This window comes from Epinephelus moara, chromosome 12 (assembly GCF_006386435.1).
Source record: "Epinephelus moara isolate mb chromosome 12, YSFRI_EMoa_1.0, whole genome shotgun sequence".
Taxonomy (NCBI): domain Eukaryota; kingdom Metazoa; phylum Chordata; class Actinopteri; order Perciformes; family Serranidae; genus Epinephelus; species Epinephelus moara.
The window spans coordinates 26,963,234-26,978,334 of record NC_065517.1 but is presented as its reverse complement, the minus strand read 5'-3'; the positions used below and the strand labels follow the sequence as shown (position 1 = coordinate 26,978,334).

At 41.2% G+C, this 15,101-nt stretch overlaps 1 protein-coding gene across 5 annotated transcripts in view; it reads right to left on the bottom strand.

The window, feature by feature from the left end:
- wasf1 (WASP family member 1) overlaps positions 1–15,101 on the bottom strand; it is a 112,298-nt gene that overhangs the window by 2,249 nt on the left and 94,948 nt on the right. For 3 of the 5 annotated variants that reach the window (XM_050058079.1, XM_050058082.1, XM_050058081.1), the window contains 3 exons: positions 10,494–10,550; positions 9,534–9,697; positions 1,366–1,545 (listed from right to left, as the gene is read on the bottom strand). In XM_050058079.1, coding sequence (XP_049914036.1) covers positions 1,366–1,545; positions 9,534–9,697; positions 10,494–10,550 — 401 coding nt within the window. The remainder of the gene's footprint in view (positions 1–1,365; positions 1,546–9,533; positions 9,698–10,493; positions 10,551–15,101) is intronic. The other 2 variants (XM_050058084.1, XM_050058083.1) reach the window with 2 other exon arrangements.

The window sequence follows — 15,101 nt, the reverse complement described above, 5'->3', positions numbered from 1 at the left end:
AAAAGCTAACAAAATAAGGGCCACGTTTCTTTTAAGGGGGAACAATGCGCAGCAGTACATCAGTCTCAGCTGCTGCACACCTCAGAATTCATGTTTCCAGAGACTGACACTGGTGTAAGTAATCACACATACAGTAGCTTTCTGAAATTGCAGTGTTGTCAGGGAGGTTTGGATGTTTGACTCAGAGTGATGGCGCCCCTGTAGGGGGTCTTTAACTCTGCCACCAGCCCTCACAAAACCCTGGAAATCACAGCATGCCAAAGAAAGCCAACCTGAGCATCCAGACCTGACTGTAACGCGTACATTAAGGGAGAGAATGTTATCAGTATCGGCTATTAACTGCCGCTGAAGCTGCGTGGGCGGATCAAGCTACTACAGGACATGGCAACACAATGCCCGAGATGTTCACAATCAGTTTTCTTCCTACGGAGAAAATTGCTGCGGACAAAAAGCACAGCGAGAGAGAGAAGAGGGAGGAAAATAATGTGGTGAGTATTTCCTCCAAGTGCTGCATTAAATGTGGGGAGGGGGGTAAAGTGAGAAAATTAGATATAGACGACGATGATAGCGACTTTTAAAAAGGAAGACACAGCGAGACGCCAGAGCCAAAAGGTCAGAAAAGGACTGAGAGTAGAGGTAAATAAAAACAGGGATGGGGATGGATACAGTAAAAGGAGAAGATAGCTGCAAGGACTTCTGCAAAAAGAAAAAAATCAATCAGCTATTTCTCTGGTGCTGCCGTCACAGCCTTAATCATTCCCACTGATCTCTCCATCCCTTCAAACTGTGACATATGCGGCAAAAGTGCGCAGCAGAAAAACAACCTGTAATGCGCTCAGTGGCCTTAACACTTTATTGATCCTGCCCTTCTCCCAGGCTTTTCCTTTTTTTGCTTCAGCTTTGGTCCACAAAATCTCCATCTACACGTCCGTCCCTTCTTCTTCTTCTCTGTGTTTTCTTGCCGAGCACTAACAGGGCGAAAAATCCTCGTCCTCTCAAACAGAATAAAAAAGTAATGAAATGCCACTCACTGCGACCGACTGATCCGTAAGATGAAAAACACTAGCTAGAAAACAAACAAACAAACCAAAGAGCTGAGGATGAGTTGGCAGTTTTATGTGTGTGTGTGTGTGTGTGTGTGTGTGCGTGCTTGTAAATCTGACACAAAGTGAGATACAAATGATTTTTCACACTTGAATCTCCTCGGCACCAGATGAGCAGGATTAACTTTTTTCTCAGTCCAATAGGTAACTGACTGGCGAGCAACTGTGGGTAAGCACTTCCTGCTGTTTACAACTGCAATGCAAAACCATAAAGTGTGACTAAAGGTTTCCGAAGGGGACGTATAACTGTCTCCTGTCCCACCTGATCACAGAGGGTGGCTTGATCTCTCCCAGTGGGTGCATGAGGGGTGGAGGCGGTGGAGGGTCGTGGGGCCGCGAATACATTCTGTCCCCGGTGCGGTTCAGCAGCTCGTTCATCTGGCTGTAGGGCAGCGCCGCCAGCGAGAAGGGCCCGTCCAAATGTTCCATGTACAAGGGAGCCCTGAGCAGAGAGATATGTTGTCCTTAACTCACAGTTTGTTCGGTTCCTTTGAACTTCCCTCACCCAGAAATTAGTTTTTTCCTAGCAGAACTCAAACGTAGTCAGCTACACGTGAAAAAATATTTCACCAGCAAAAAAACTAGTTAGAGATGTTCTGACCTGATACCGATTCTGATACCTGGCCTTGTGGCTCGTCCAATAGCTGTTTACTACTTACCCTGAAACTAAATCCTTGCATACTGAACACACTACCGTTACTGGTGGGACTTTGCAGTGTCAAAATACTGCCAATATGGCTAACATTATGCTAACGGCCAATGTTAAACCATTTACAGTAAACTAATTATTTTTTGCTGCTCTATAACATTAGTTGCCGATAGCTGCACACCTCAACATACTGTGTAGGCTACTTTTTTTAAAGCAGCAAAGGATATTTGATTTCCTGGAGCATCTGGGGCACTTCTTATACTGATACTGGTATCGAAATAACTCTACTTTTAGTATGTCAGTTACTCACCGTGTGTAACTTTGCATTTGTGAAGAAAACTTACTTATTGTCGTATGGCTCCATGGTTGACGGAGAATCCAAAAAAAGTGAACATTGAATTGAAGTAAGTTTGTAAGTAAGTATTAAATCATTTTTTGTGACATTGACATCTCAGTTACAACAGCAGAATAAAATAATGAAATGATTTTTAAAAAAGAGCTAACTAGTTTTGGGGCGTTGGTGGCTTAGTGGTAGAGCAGGCGCCCCATGTACAAGGCTGTTGCTGCAGCAGCCTGGGTTCGACTCCAGCCTGCGGCCCTTTGCTGCATGTCACTCCCTCTCTCTCTCCCCCCCTCACACTTGTCTGTCCTATCCATTAAAGGGTAAAAATGCCCAAAAAAAATATCTTTAAAAAAAAAGAGCTAACGAAACAAAAACTTTTTGGGTAAATACACATTATTACAGCCTAAGGATTAGTGTATCTATTGATTATCATTCCAGTCCAGTGTCGTCTTTTTGAGTCTTGTATTGAGTCCATTATTACCATTTTCTTTCAAGTTGTGCTTCTTGTAGTCTCAGTATGTGTTTAAAGCAAGGACTGGGTTTAACAACATAACTATATCAAAAGCTCTTTCTGACAGGGAACTGAACTCAAAGTGAAACTTATCGACGCTCTTTTCAAAGCCAGACTCCATTGACAAAAACAGTAATTTTACCTTGCTACACGTAGGACCTACTGGTCCACTATCAGTTAATTAGTTTGTATTATTGTGTAACTTTGCTGTTTGAAAGCGTTAGATCGGATTCACCAAAGTCACACAATAACACAAACTCACTGATTGAGGCAGCAGTAGACCAGCAGCTCCTGTGTTCTGCAGGTAAAATTACTATTTTTATCAATGGAGTCTGGCTTTGAGGAGAGTAAAGATAAGTTTCACTTTCAGTTCAGTTCCCTGTTGGAAAGGGCTGTCTGTTTGAGAACTAGTAAGCATACCACTGAATAAATTATACCTGGATTATACTGTTCAAGTTGTGGGTGAGTTTGTATATACATATGTTTTGATATAGTTTTGCTCTTGTTAAACATGGTCCCTGTCCAATTCACCTTTTTTGGATTCTTCGTTTGCTGTGGAAGTTTTCTTCACGAAAAAAAACGTGTGATTAACGTAAAAATTGCCATTTTGCTGGTGAAGTACTTTTTTTTTATTATAAATGTGTTTTATTGGTTTTCAAAGTCTTTATCCCACAAAGAAGAATACAAAACATGTTTATTTAACTTCAATTCAACCATTCCTCCCCCGCCTATAAAGAAACCGTATTTATCAAATATGTTGACAAATAAAAATAAAAATCCAAAATCCCTGATTCCATGCCTACCACTCTGCCCACCCACCCATAGGATTACAAGTTACAAAATACACCCTACCACCCTATACTTTATCAAGGGGTTTCTGCAGCAAATCAGAAAAGTCCAAAAAGGGGCTCCATATCTCAATAAAGGTTTTATAGGACCTTTTGAGTGTGTGTTTGATTTTTTTTTTAACTTTAAGAAATACATAACATCTCTGACCTGATAAGAAAAGAATGTGGGAGGGTGAAGTATTCCTGTAAGTGACCTCCCTACAGTCAAGCAATGTCTCATGTCCTCATCACACCTTTTACTACAGCAGTAAGCACTTCCACCACAGAATAACTTCTTTACTTGTAACTCTCCTAGATACATTTGAATAATGTGTAGAAGCTTGAAGAGGTGGAGTAGCAATTTCACAAGAAAAAACAAAGATGAGAGAAAAGTAATTAAAAAATGAGCATGATTTTACATAACTAAGATTGTGTTTTCTCTTCTGTCTTATCCTGTAAACCACTGGCTCCCAACCTGGGCCCCACTAGGGGTCACTAAAACTTCACAGGGGGGGCGCAGGGCCTTGTTTTTAGGGGTTTACAAAAACTTAAAAGAAGAAAATATGTATAGTACGCCTATAGCTCAGCATTTCATTCATTTCTTTGAGTAAAACTAATTAAAATTGTTATTCTTAAAGTTTAGATTCATATTTACTTCTTCTTCACAGGAGAAGGGCAATTGAACACAAGCTTTGCTGACAGGGCCGTCACTGCTGAACAGCTTTGTCCTTCATTAGAAAAGCACTTCAAACAACCAAAGAACTAATGAAACAATGGCTGAGCGCCAGGCAGATGAAAACATGGAATTAGTCAAAAAGAAGCCTATTGAATATGTATGGTAAAAAAATATATAATACAGACAGAGAGTTGTATAAAAGGTTTCTAAACTACTCATCTCTGATGTAACATTTATAGGAAATAATCTGGTCCAAATTCACCTAAGTCACTTGCTTTAATTGTACAGTTAACAAGGTTACTGTTATACACTGAATATAATATGAAATACCATGAATTATGTCACTTATTAAGGGGTCGCCTGTTTACTCAATGATAGAAAAAGGTTGGGGACAACTGCTGTAAAACATACAGAACGATAATAATTCATCCCCAGGTTGGGAACTATCAGATTTAATCACATGTAAATGTTTCTTACCATTACACAGAGCTGGTTTAAAAGTTAATGTGGTGCACGCGGGGTACAAAAGTCTGCTTTAAATCACAAAATGTGCAGAGTTAATTTTAGAAAAACATCTTTTCATGATCAATCCTGCATTTAGGCGGCAGAGCTGGTGGTGGGAGGTAATTAGGAAACATGTTCAAACTGGTTGAAGTTCTTTTTTGAGGATTAATGAGATTTTACACTTTGAACTATATAACATTGGAGACGGCATCACGCTTTCATCTGTGAAGCTGTGGACCCAGCATCTGATCCAGATATTTAACCACAGTGAAAATGAAATACAGAAAGTCGCATCATATGTATCGCACTCCACTTTGGTACAGGTCAAGGCTAAAAACTATTCTTCCACAGTGGATTAAGTAGCTTGAAGATGATTACAGATAATCTGCTTAACTCTGTCTCTTTTACCTGTTATGTATACTTTTATTTAGGAGCAAAAACATGCCTCAGCTACACAGATTAATCAGACAATGCTTTATAAATACTCCTGAGCTGCTTTCATGGTCCAGGCCAGTCTGTCCATCACAGACACTCTGGCTCTTTGGTCACAACATCAATGACTGTGCATTCACTATCATCTATACAGGCTGACACTGCGGTATACTCCCTCATCAATATTCTGAGAAAAAGATTTTATGTCAGCTATTCATGGAACTGACAAACCCAAGAAAACCGCCTCTTTGCATAAAAACCTTTTTCTTATTAATCACACTGACTGGCAGGGAAATTATTGAATATGAGCGTCATTGGTGCTCTGAGGCACAATAAAGGCAATCACAGCTGTGAGGAACCTTATCGCTGTTGTTGCTCGAGTGTAAATTGCAACAACTCGTTCTCTGTGGAGTGGGCACAGTATATTTGTGATTACTTCCTGCTGAGTCAGTAAGTGTTCCTCCAATCAGCATGCCTGAAGCTCGTTGATATTTCGAATCAGAAGTTATACTGTGTTTCCATGGTTACCGGGATGTAGGGGTGTAATTAACAAATTGCATTTACTCTCATTACTGTCACAAAGTTCTTTTTTGTATACTTGTACTTTTGTGAGTGTTTTTAAAAATTATTTATTTATTTAAATTTTACTTTAACTGAAAGACGTCGTCAATTATCGCGATAACACCAGTCACTTCCGTCAAATCGGCAAACTTGTTTTTCATATCGTCATTTTCAGCCATAACTATACAGTTTGAAAAGATATAGTTAAACACAAGGGTCCGACCTCTCTAACGTTTCTTCGGCACCCATTTTATGTGCTGTGTTATTTTACTAGCGTCCTTATTAAACCAGCTCTACCGGGACGGAAGATGATGTTAAACGGCTGTGGACGGGGCCGCAGCAAAACCTAATTAATCCACTTAAAATAGTCCCACCTAAAAAAAAATCACTATCAGTTAAAGTGTGCGCTATATTTAGGATATTTTCACCGCTTCATTTCCCACACTAACTGATGGAGGCAGCGGAAAACCAGCAACTAATGTGCTAAAATTACTGTTTTTATTAATGGAGTCTGGTGACGTTGAGATAACGGCTCCAGTTCCCCGTCGGAAATGGCTGTATGACGGCAAGTTAAAAAACGATTAAAATACTCCGAATATAGCGCACACTTAAACTGATATTTACTTCTTTTTATCTAGGCCGTTTTGCCTGAAAAAAAAAACAAAAATTAATTGAGGCGACGTCTCCTCAGTGCCGTTTTTTTAATGTACGTGACGCGGCAGTTTTCTACCCGGAAGTAGGTGTTAACAGACATTGTGATTCGGTCTGTTGTCCGTTATAGAGTAAAAACAGAAGTCACATGAAAATGTCATGATGAACTGTGTGAGAAAGGAACAAGATATGGGAGATTGATCAGCGGCTGCAGGTGTGTCTGCGGCCGCAGGAGGGCAGAGCGTCACCTGAAACCGGAAATGGTAAGCTATACAGTAATTGTGTTGACAGCTGAGGTGCCATTGTACTTAGTGCAAGAAATGAACAAAGCAGTAAAATTAAAGATCACATTGGGTGTCATTTTATTGCAACACCTGGCGAGCACATCCACCATGTTTGTGACCTGAGGCCTGAGCTATGAAGCAGGGTTTAGAGTCAGACAGGTAACCTCAGGGTTAACTTAAAACCTGGTTCTCTTTTTACCAGGGTAAATCATCATGGTAACTTAAGATGAACAGCTAACCTGCTCTTTTTTATTTTATTTGATTGGGATGATGCAATTACAAGTTCCAATACAGAGTATAAGACTGATGTGTTGCACAAAGAGAGTATAGCTATTGCTAATTCAACTCTTGTCCCTAGTTGGGCTTTTACATGAAGCAGGTTATGTTCAGATTACAGCCTGTCATCACCCCAACTACTGACTAATCAGATCACTGATGACAAAAGTATCTGGACATGGACAAAGGTCCAGAGTGACAGGTAAAAAAAGAGCAAGTTTATATATTTAATATGTCAGTCGACTCATTCTATTGTTCCAGGGCTCCAGAGCAGTATTTTAAGTTTATTTTAGTCTGCAGTGATAGCTGACAGTGTTGCTATTTTAACACTCTGATTCCATCACTGCAGCTCAAAATATCATGAGACACCTACATGATGAGAACTAGGAAAACAGATATTATTTTATTAGAAAAATAATCCACAAACTGTTACTTGGCTTATGTTATTATAAAAGCAACATTTTGGTTAGATAAACCTCATCAGTCATTCACTAGGCTTCTTTTCCACCCTTTACTCCAGGAAAATATAAAAGAAGCAAAGGTCATAGCCAGACTTTGGTGTCAGTTCTACTGAAGTCAACGGGGCTGGCACAGCAAATCACACTTTAACCCCTTATTTCTTTGTTGTGTCACCTCTGACTGAAACATCCTTGGCCTCCAAACAGATCATGACTCTGTCCAACTGCTGCATCTCAGCCTCTGCTGGACAGAGCCGTGATCTGTTTGGAGGCCAATAACAAGTAAAACAAACACGCATATTTTCATAAAAACATCAGCATGCATCGAGTAATGTGGATATTTAATCACTTGAAGGTAAAACAACAAAGATATGATGACACCACATTGACTCCAATCTGGCTCCTCGTACGCTGTCACTGACGGCATGACCTTTCCTTCTTTTACAGTGTCCTTGTCTTTACTTCAGGAGCACAAAGAGTCTGGCATTACTCCAAAGTCTTTTATGTGAGACATATTCAGAGTAGTTTTGTCATCATCCAACCTAACAGCAAAAAATATTCTGTACTAATTTCACATATATTAACACCTACACGGATTTTAAGTCTTGGCCTACGTTTACATTTCACGCTGATGACTTTGACTGTCCCATACACCAAAGATTCCCGCTGGTGATCACTGTGACCATTCCATCTCATATAATAGGAAGTAGCATACTTCATTGATGGTTCTGATGATGTTGCCTGTAATAAACACCCCCACATCTTTAACATGAATACACTCGTGGCTGAATAGGAAAACCCAGAGTTGACTGAACTAGTCGATAACCAGCTTTGTAGTACCATTTATCCAGATGGCCAATGTTAATGGTAGTCAAGCCAGATAAGGAAAAGATATCCTGGGTAAGTTGAACTGGCTTCGTAGTACAGGCCTCAGTTCCTAAGGGGCACACTGGGTCTGGCTAACATGCTAAATGCCAAAATGCTCATCATGGTGGATCAACTTCTGTGTTCCCTGAGAGACTTTTACCTCCAGTGAGGTGTGTGAGGACTTTCTGCTGTTTGTGACTGTTAATCCCTGATGTGACTGCAGAGCCTCATTCAGCTGGAAAGTGAAAACTTTGAGGAGTGCACTGGGACCAGAGAGCCAAGTGGACTGGTTATATGGTGCTTCAAGAGTGAACGAGCAGAGGAGCTGAATGTGGAGCAGACTGAAGACTCCCAGGGGGCCTTCACACAGGAAGTGAGTACAACAACAAACTTAATTTTACTAACTCTAGAGATGAGAACGTCCTTGCATTTCCTTGCAACGTGACATGGCGTTGCATGAGTGTTTACATAGCTCCTTTGCTGTCACATGTCTTTGTGGCTGCAGTGGCACATTGTTAATACATGTCCATGTTGTCTGCCTTGGTGATGTTTAATTCTACTGTTGACAGTAAAAGAAGTTTCAGGCGATTTATGCATCTTAATACTGCTTGTTGCACTCGCTGAGGTGTCCACAGCTCTTTTTAGTTATTGCTGGTCTTTTTGTTTAATTGTCTCTTTTCTGGTTAATCCCAGTGAGGCTTCACTGAGGATGCTGGTTGTTGTTTTTTTTATAATTAATAGTCAGCTGTGTGCCCAGACTGCAGAGTGCCATCTGAAGAAATGTAATTTTCTCTTGATTTGGACAGAAGGGCTCTTGTTGCTGATGTTGTTTCACTTGTGTGTTGGACACAATTTAATGCAATTTATTTTGTATCTTACCAAAGTTCTTTAATTTAACAGCAGTATCACGTCATCATACCCCCAGACTCCCTTTTAAAATTGAACGCAGTAAGATTTAGCCTAGTCATTTACATTTACATTGCCCTACTTTTATTTAAGTACATTTTCAGTCCTTTTGCTTGAGTAAAATATGTTTAAAGTATCCGTACTTTTACTTGAGAACAATATTCTAGTACTCTGTCCATCTCTGCTAGCATGTATGTGCACGTTAGTCCCATCTTCAGACATGTAAAACGTGGTGGAGACAGTCGGTGACTCAGTACCAGTCCGTTAGAACTTAAGAAGCCTCTTGGATGAGAGGCGAAACGTCTTGAAGAAACTCAAGCCAGTCCAGTTGCCTACGAGCAACCACTTACGACTGGTGGAGACTGATTGACTTTCCTAGATTAAGACATTGTAATTGTACGCCTGGAAGTATAGACCTAAATGTCTATGAGAATCTTGACCTAGTTACAAGCAATATCCACCTCTGGACAGCCACTGTGACCTACCTGTTGTCGTGGTAACCTGCAGATCCGTTGGCCTCTCTGTGTTTGTCGTCGGGTATATCCTGGGCGAGCTCTGCGCCCAGTGCCAGTTTCTGCCACTCCTTTTTACGATCGTGAGGCGCCCGCGGTATCTTCTCCGGCTCCTGCGGACGGTCTATCGCTTTCAGCTTTTGGCAGGGAGGGTGATGGCGGGCGTGGGAAGGAAGGGCAGTATGGGATGATGGTGATGATGGTGTGGGAAGAAACGGTTAGAGGGAAGAGGCGGATGTGGGAGACGGTGAGAATCACAGAGAAGAGGTGGTGTGTGGATGGAGAGGAGGAGATGAGAGGGAGAGAGAAAAGGTAACAGGTTAGCTGTTAAGTAAATTTCATTTGTCATCTTATAAGAGAAACAAACAGTGACTGCCTGCGCTATAACAACAGGCTCAGGCTACAGATGTTGAAAAGAGAAACCTGAGTAAAAGAAGCACTTTATGATACACGCACACAATCAAATCCATATGATAAACATCGATCTATGTTGCCAACTCTGGACATTCACACTCTTTTCTGATGCTAAATGCTCCCACATGTGCTACATAATTATTCCTCTTAAACAAGTCACCTCCATTTTACAAAGCAGCTACTGCCAAAACGTATATTCATTTTAAACTACGTTTAAGAAAATACTGTCGCACAATCTTGAGAGCAGGGAGTGCTCATTGCCTGATTTGGACCAAATCAATGTCAAGTTTTTACTGATGCATCGAGCTGAGAAAGAAGTGACAATTTGGGCAGATTTTAACATATTTACTCCAGTCCACTGACAAACAACACTCCCTGCTATCCAGACTTCAGCATGACTGACTGTCAACACACACACACGCACGCACACACACACGGCTGTAAAGAAACTGAGCAGCGAGCTGCTGTAGCAGAAATCACACACAGTGTTTTGAAATAAATCGCTGTATTTTCACATACCTGCCCTGGAAGGTCTAAGTACCTATAGACCTGATCATACATGCGGGGGTCCTGCAACTATAAGAACAAAAACAAAAACCACAAGAGAAGCACCGGGGGTGAGGGGAGGGGGGTCCAAAAAAATCAACACGGCACAGGATTGAGCACAACACGGCTGCACACAGTCAACGAGGGGACAAAAACAGAGTGGGCGGTGAGAGAAGGTGGGACAAAAGGGGGAAAGAGGGGAAAAGAAAAGTGCTGTTAAACAGAAAATGACAACACATGGCACAGCTCGAGGGACGTCACAATGCAGGCAGGACGCAGCGGCACACACAGTCCAAACACACACACAAACACACACACAGAAAGAAGACTGAGGTAGAAAGACAGAGATCTCACTGGAAAGGGAGGACAAACTACAAAGGTGTGTTTCTACATGTGAGGAAACAACTTTGAAACCTACGACAACAGCTCACACTGAAGAATGGCATGCAAAATACACACACACATGCTTCAACTCAAAATAACACATCAGAGGTTAAAGCACAACAACACTAACATAAAGACGGGAGCATTTCACAAATCAACTAAATACTGATGTGAATGAATCAGTGAAGTATCCTGAGCTACTTTATGCAGTCATATTAAAAAATAAACACAATCCTGACATAAACAATTCAATTAATACACATTTTCTACCGTTTTGAGGTGAATACTTTTAGGTACAAGTCTGGTAATGTTCTGTATTTCTCTTCTTGTCAACAAATCCCATGAACAGACTTAAAACCAGTTATGTGTGAGCAGTAGTAACAGTCTCAACCCTTAGACCTCTGGTTTCATACTGAAGATAGAAATCTAAAAAAACGGGTCACAAATTTATACTTTACTTTTTAAAAAGCAGCTGAATGATTTTCTAAAACAGCTGGACACTGTATATTGTAAATGTTGCAGACATCACTCAAACCGAGGTAGTGCCTCTGTTGGGAAACATTTTAGCTGCACGCAGGATTAATTTAAAATAAACTACAGTGCCAGTGTTCATTGTGATAAAGGACCACATAACCCAGTGCAAATCGTGTCTCACTGATGTGTTTTTAATAGTTTTTTGATAATGGAGCTCTGTGGCCCAGAGGAATAAGATATATCTGTCTTTGGGTACACAGACAAGACCTTTTCCTTGGCACTGAGTCAAACCATGCTGTGGCAATTTGCACCTCCATTGTCAGTTTAAATGTGCTGAGTTGTGTCTGCACCTGAGATTGACCATCTCTAGAGTTGGGTCAAAGGTGCACCCCACCACCTCCAAATGGGTAGTGGTGACGTCTTGTTGACTGCAGTCAACCCCTGACGATACCCCCTCTACCCATCAGCAGGTTGCAAGATGTGAGAGAAAAACATTTTTAAAATTCTCTGTGTGTTCTGCTCTCAAAACTTTTGTAGCTTCTAACTGAATCTCTGTGGTTTGGAGTTTAGTTTCTCTCCTGCGTCGCCATTTGTGCTTTAGATATCTGCTTTATTTTTCATGTTTGCTTTCAGCTGTATGGAGTTGCGTTGAGTTACAGCTGATGAAAGCACAGCATTTTCTTATTTTTGCTACTTCACTTTAAAAGCTTTTAAATAACAAAATAATGGCGGACTTTTATTATGAAGAATTAATAGATATTAAATATGTTTATCACCGAATTCGCGATTCTTTGTCAGCAGCTTTTCTTACATAAATACAGGTCTACTTGGGTACCTTTGGCCGTGGATCAGCCTGCTGCTTTTAATCATCATCACTCAAAACAAGTCATCATCAGTTAAGAGATTAGTGTGAAAGATTTAGGGGGATTTAGCGGCATCTAGTGGTGGGGACTATGGATTGCAACCAGCTGAAACTTCTCCTGGATAGAATTCCCTCAGTCTTCATTGTTCAGGAGGTTTTTACCGGGAGCGGAATTATCTGCAAGAGGTCTCTTCCTCTCCTAAACAAACAGACCAGGTGATTAAAGCCAGTAAAAACACTGATGAAGCAGTTTCACGTTAAACAAATCTGATTTTTTTCCGATGCTCTCATGTGGGAGGGGCCTCTAACTACAGTGGACGATGTGAAAACGCGAATGTCCCTGTCAAGAGCCAATGTTTGGTTTGTCCATTTTGGGCTACTAGAAACATGGCGCTACAGGGCAACGAGGACCCAATCCCTATGTAGGTATAAACGGCTCACTCTAAGGTGACGAAAACCCAATTCTTGTTTTGAGGTGATTATACGCTAAACAAAACATATTCATTATATTATATTTAGACCAATGTGTCTCCCTAAATCCGACACATTGAACCTTTAAAGACACACCTCAAGCAGGTAGCCCTGCTGTAATGGAGACGCAAATCCCTGTTGTACTGGGCTGACGCAAGTCAAACCGTCTCAGGGCCAAGCCAGCATGAGTATAAAAAAACCCTAGGACAATACTTGTCAGTAGGATCAGTGCATTGTTGGTTTTAGTCTTTTCATGGGATTTGTTGACAGAATAAAAAATACAGACTACCACCAGACTTATCCTTTAAGCGTAGGTCAGTATAAAATCAGGTATTAAGCAGGCTGTAGTACAGTACACATTCTACAAACTACCTTTACACAAACACATAACATTCTCTCCCTATTGGCTTTATGATTTCTAAGATATCAAACAGTTATTGCAATCCTGTTTCTAGTAGCAGAAACATCATACAGTTTGTTTGTGAGTGTACATATTTGTGTGTGTGTTGTAGTGAATTATTTCCGCAAGAAATGTTTCAAGGTAATGCACAAAAAAAGGCCTTTCCTGGAACTCTGCATTTAACCAACACTAATCGATTTCTTTTATGTCACTTAGATCCTCCAGGGTGGTGTAACCTGCTCATTCAATAACCGTGTGTGTGTGTATGTGTGTGTGCTGGTCTTCAAGTGGAACATGCTGGGTTGACAGGCGGCTGATTCAACACAACGTGGGTTGTGGACAGCATCTCCTCTGCTTTGGCTAAATGATGTTGATTTTGCCCGTCCACTGCTGTGGCCCGGCCGCTGAGAGTGAGCATGGGCATAAATCCTAATGGTAATGCACATTGATTAGGTTCTGATTCATCATGGCCCATTACCCCTGATGAGGCACTGGCTGAGGGGAAGCCTCTGCACTCTAACACACACACACACACACACACACACACACACATGCGTTCAGAGAAGCGACCACCTCTTTCTCTGCTCCAGCACATTTATATATCTGGACTGACAAACTGAATATCATTTATTTCAAACATGAAACAGCGATGCACCCTGACAACGCTGCCTGCCGAGGCTGAAGGAGCTGCATAAGAAGGTCAAATACTTTCACTTATCGTCCTCTGCCATTTTCCGAACTGTGCAGAGCCTCGAAAACTCTGCTGCCATTTCTGGGAGATTAGTTTTAGTCCTCCTAACCTCTGACTTCTGGAAAGGTTTGCAGTTATTGTGTCTTGGCAATATTTAAAGAGGCATTAGAGAGCACATTTGCAAAAAAATAAGTGGGCATAGTGCAGTACTACTTCATAGACTGTTATTGGGTTTTGTTTGATTCGTGTTACACTGTTTACATGCACACTAACATTCCTGTTATTCTGTACATGACAATATTTTTAATTTTATACATGTCATGTAAACAGCATATTTTGTTTAAATATTCTGGATTAGGCCTTTTTCTGAATGTAGCATTTTCTGATTACAACATGTGGGATATGCTGATATTGTTCAGGGTTTAGAAGCATTCTTTGGACGAGTATAGAACGGCATTAGGGACAGTTTGCAATACACGGCCTCTTGCCTGTCTACAGTGCATGTACACAAACCAGCTCACCTACAGTTAGCAAGGCTGGTCTGATGAGTCTGGATTTCTGCTGCCACATTCAGATGGTAGGGTCAGAATTTGGCGTCATGGATCCATCCTGCCTTGTATCAACAATTCAGGCTGGTGGTGGTGGTGTAATGGTGTGGGGGGGATATTTTCTTGGCACACTTTGGGCCCCTTAGTACCAACTGAGCATCGTGGTGAAAGATGTGGTGGAACGGGAGATTCACATCATGAATGTGCAGCCGACAAATCTGCAGCAACTGTGTGATGCTATCATGTCAATATGGACCAAAATCTCTGAGGAATGTTTCCAGCACCTTGTTGAATCTATGGCACCAAAAATTAAGGTAGATCTAAAGGCAAAAGGGGTCCAACCCAGTACTAGAAAGGTGTACCTAATAAAGTGGCCGGTGAGTGTAGCTCTCAATAGGTTTTAGGATATGCACTACTATCGCAGTGATGGCCTTTTCAAGAAGGTGATTGATGGAATGAAATGCGAGGCTGCGTTCATATGGTTGAGCAGGTAAGCCACCGGTGGAAAACACTGAACTTTTTTTAAGCAAAGAAGCAAAATGGCACAAGCAGCTCTAGCTGTTCCGCTTTTCCATATTTTGACGTGATAAACAACATGTTAGTGCACGTCAATCGGAGTATGCACAACTGCATGTAAACAGGAATATTCATTTTCATTAGCCAGTGAATAAGGGACGTAAAACTGGATATTTGGGCAAGGAAACACCCAACACGTAACGCCACCAGACAAATATCTGTACAGCAGAGAGCA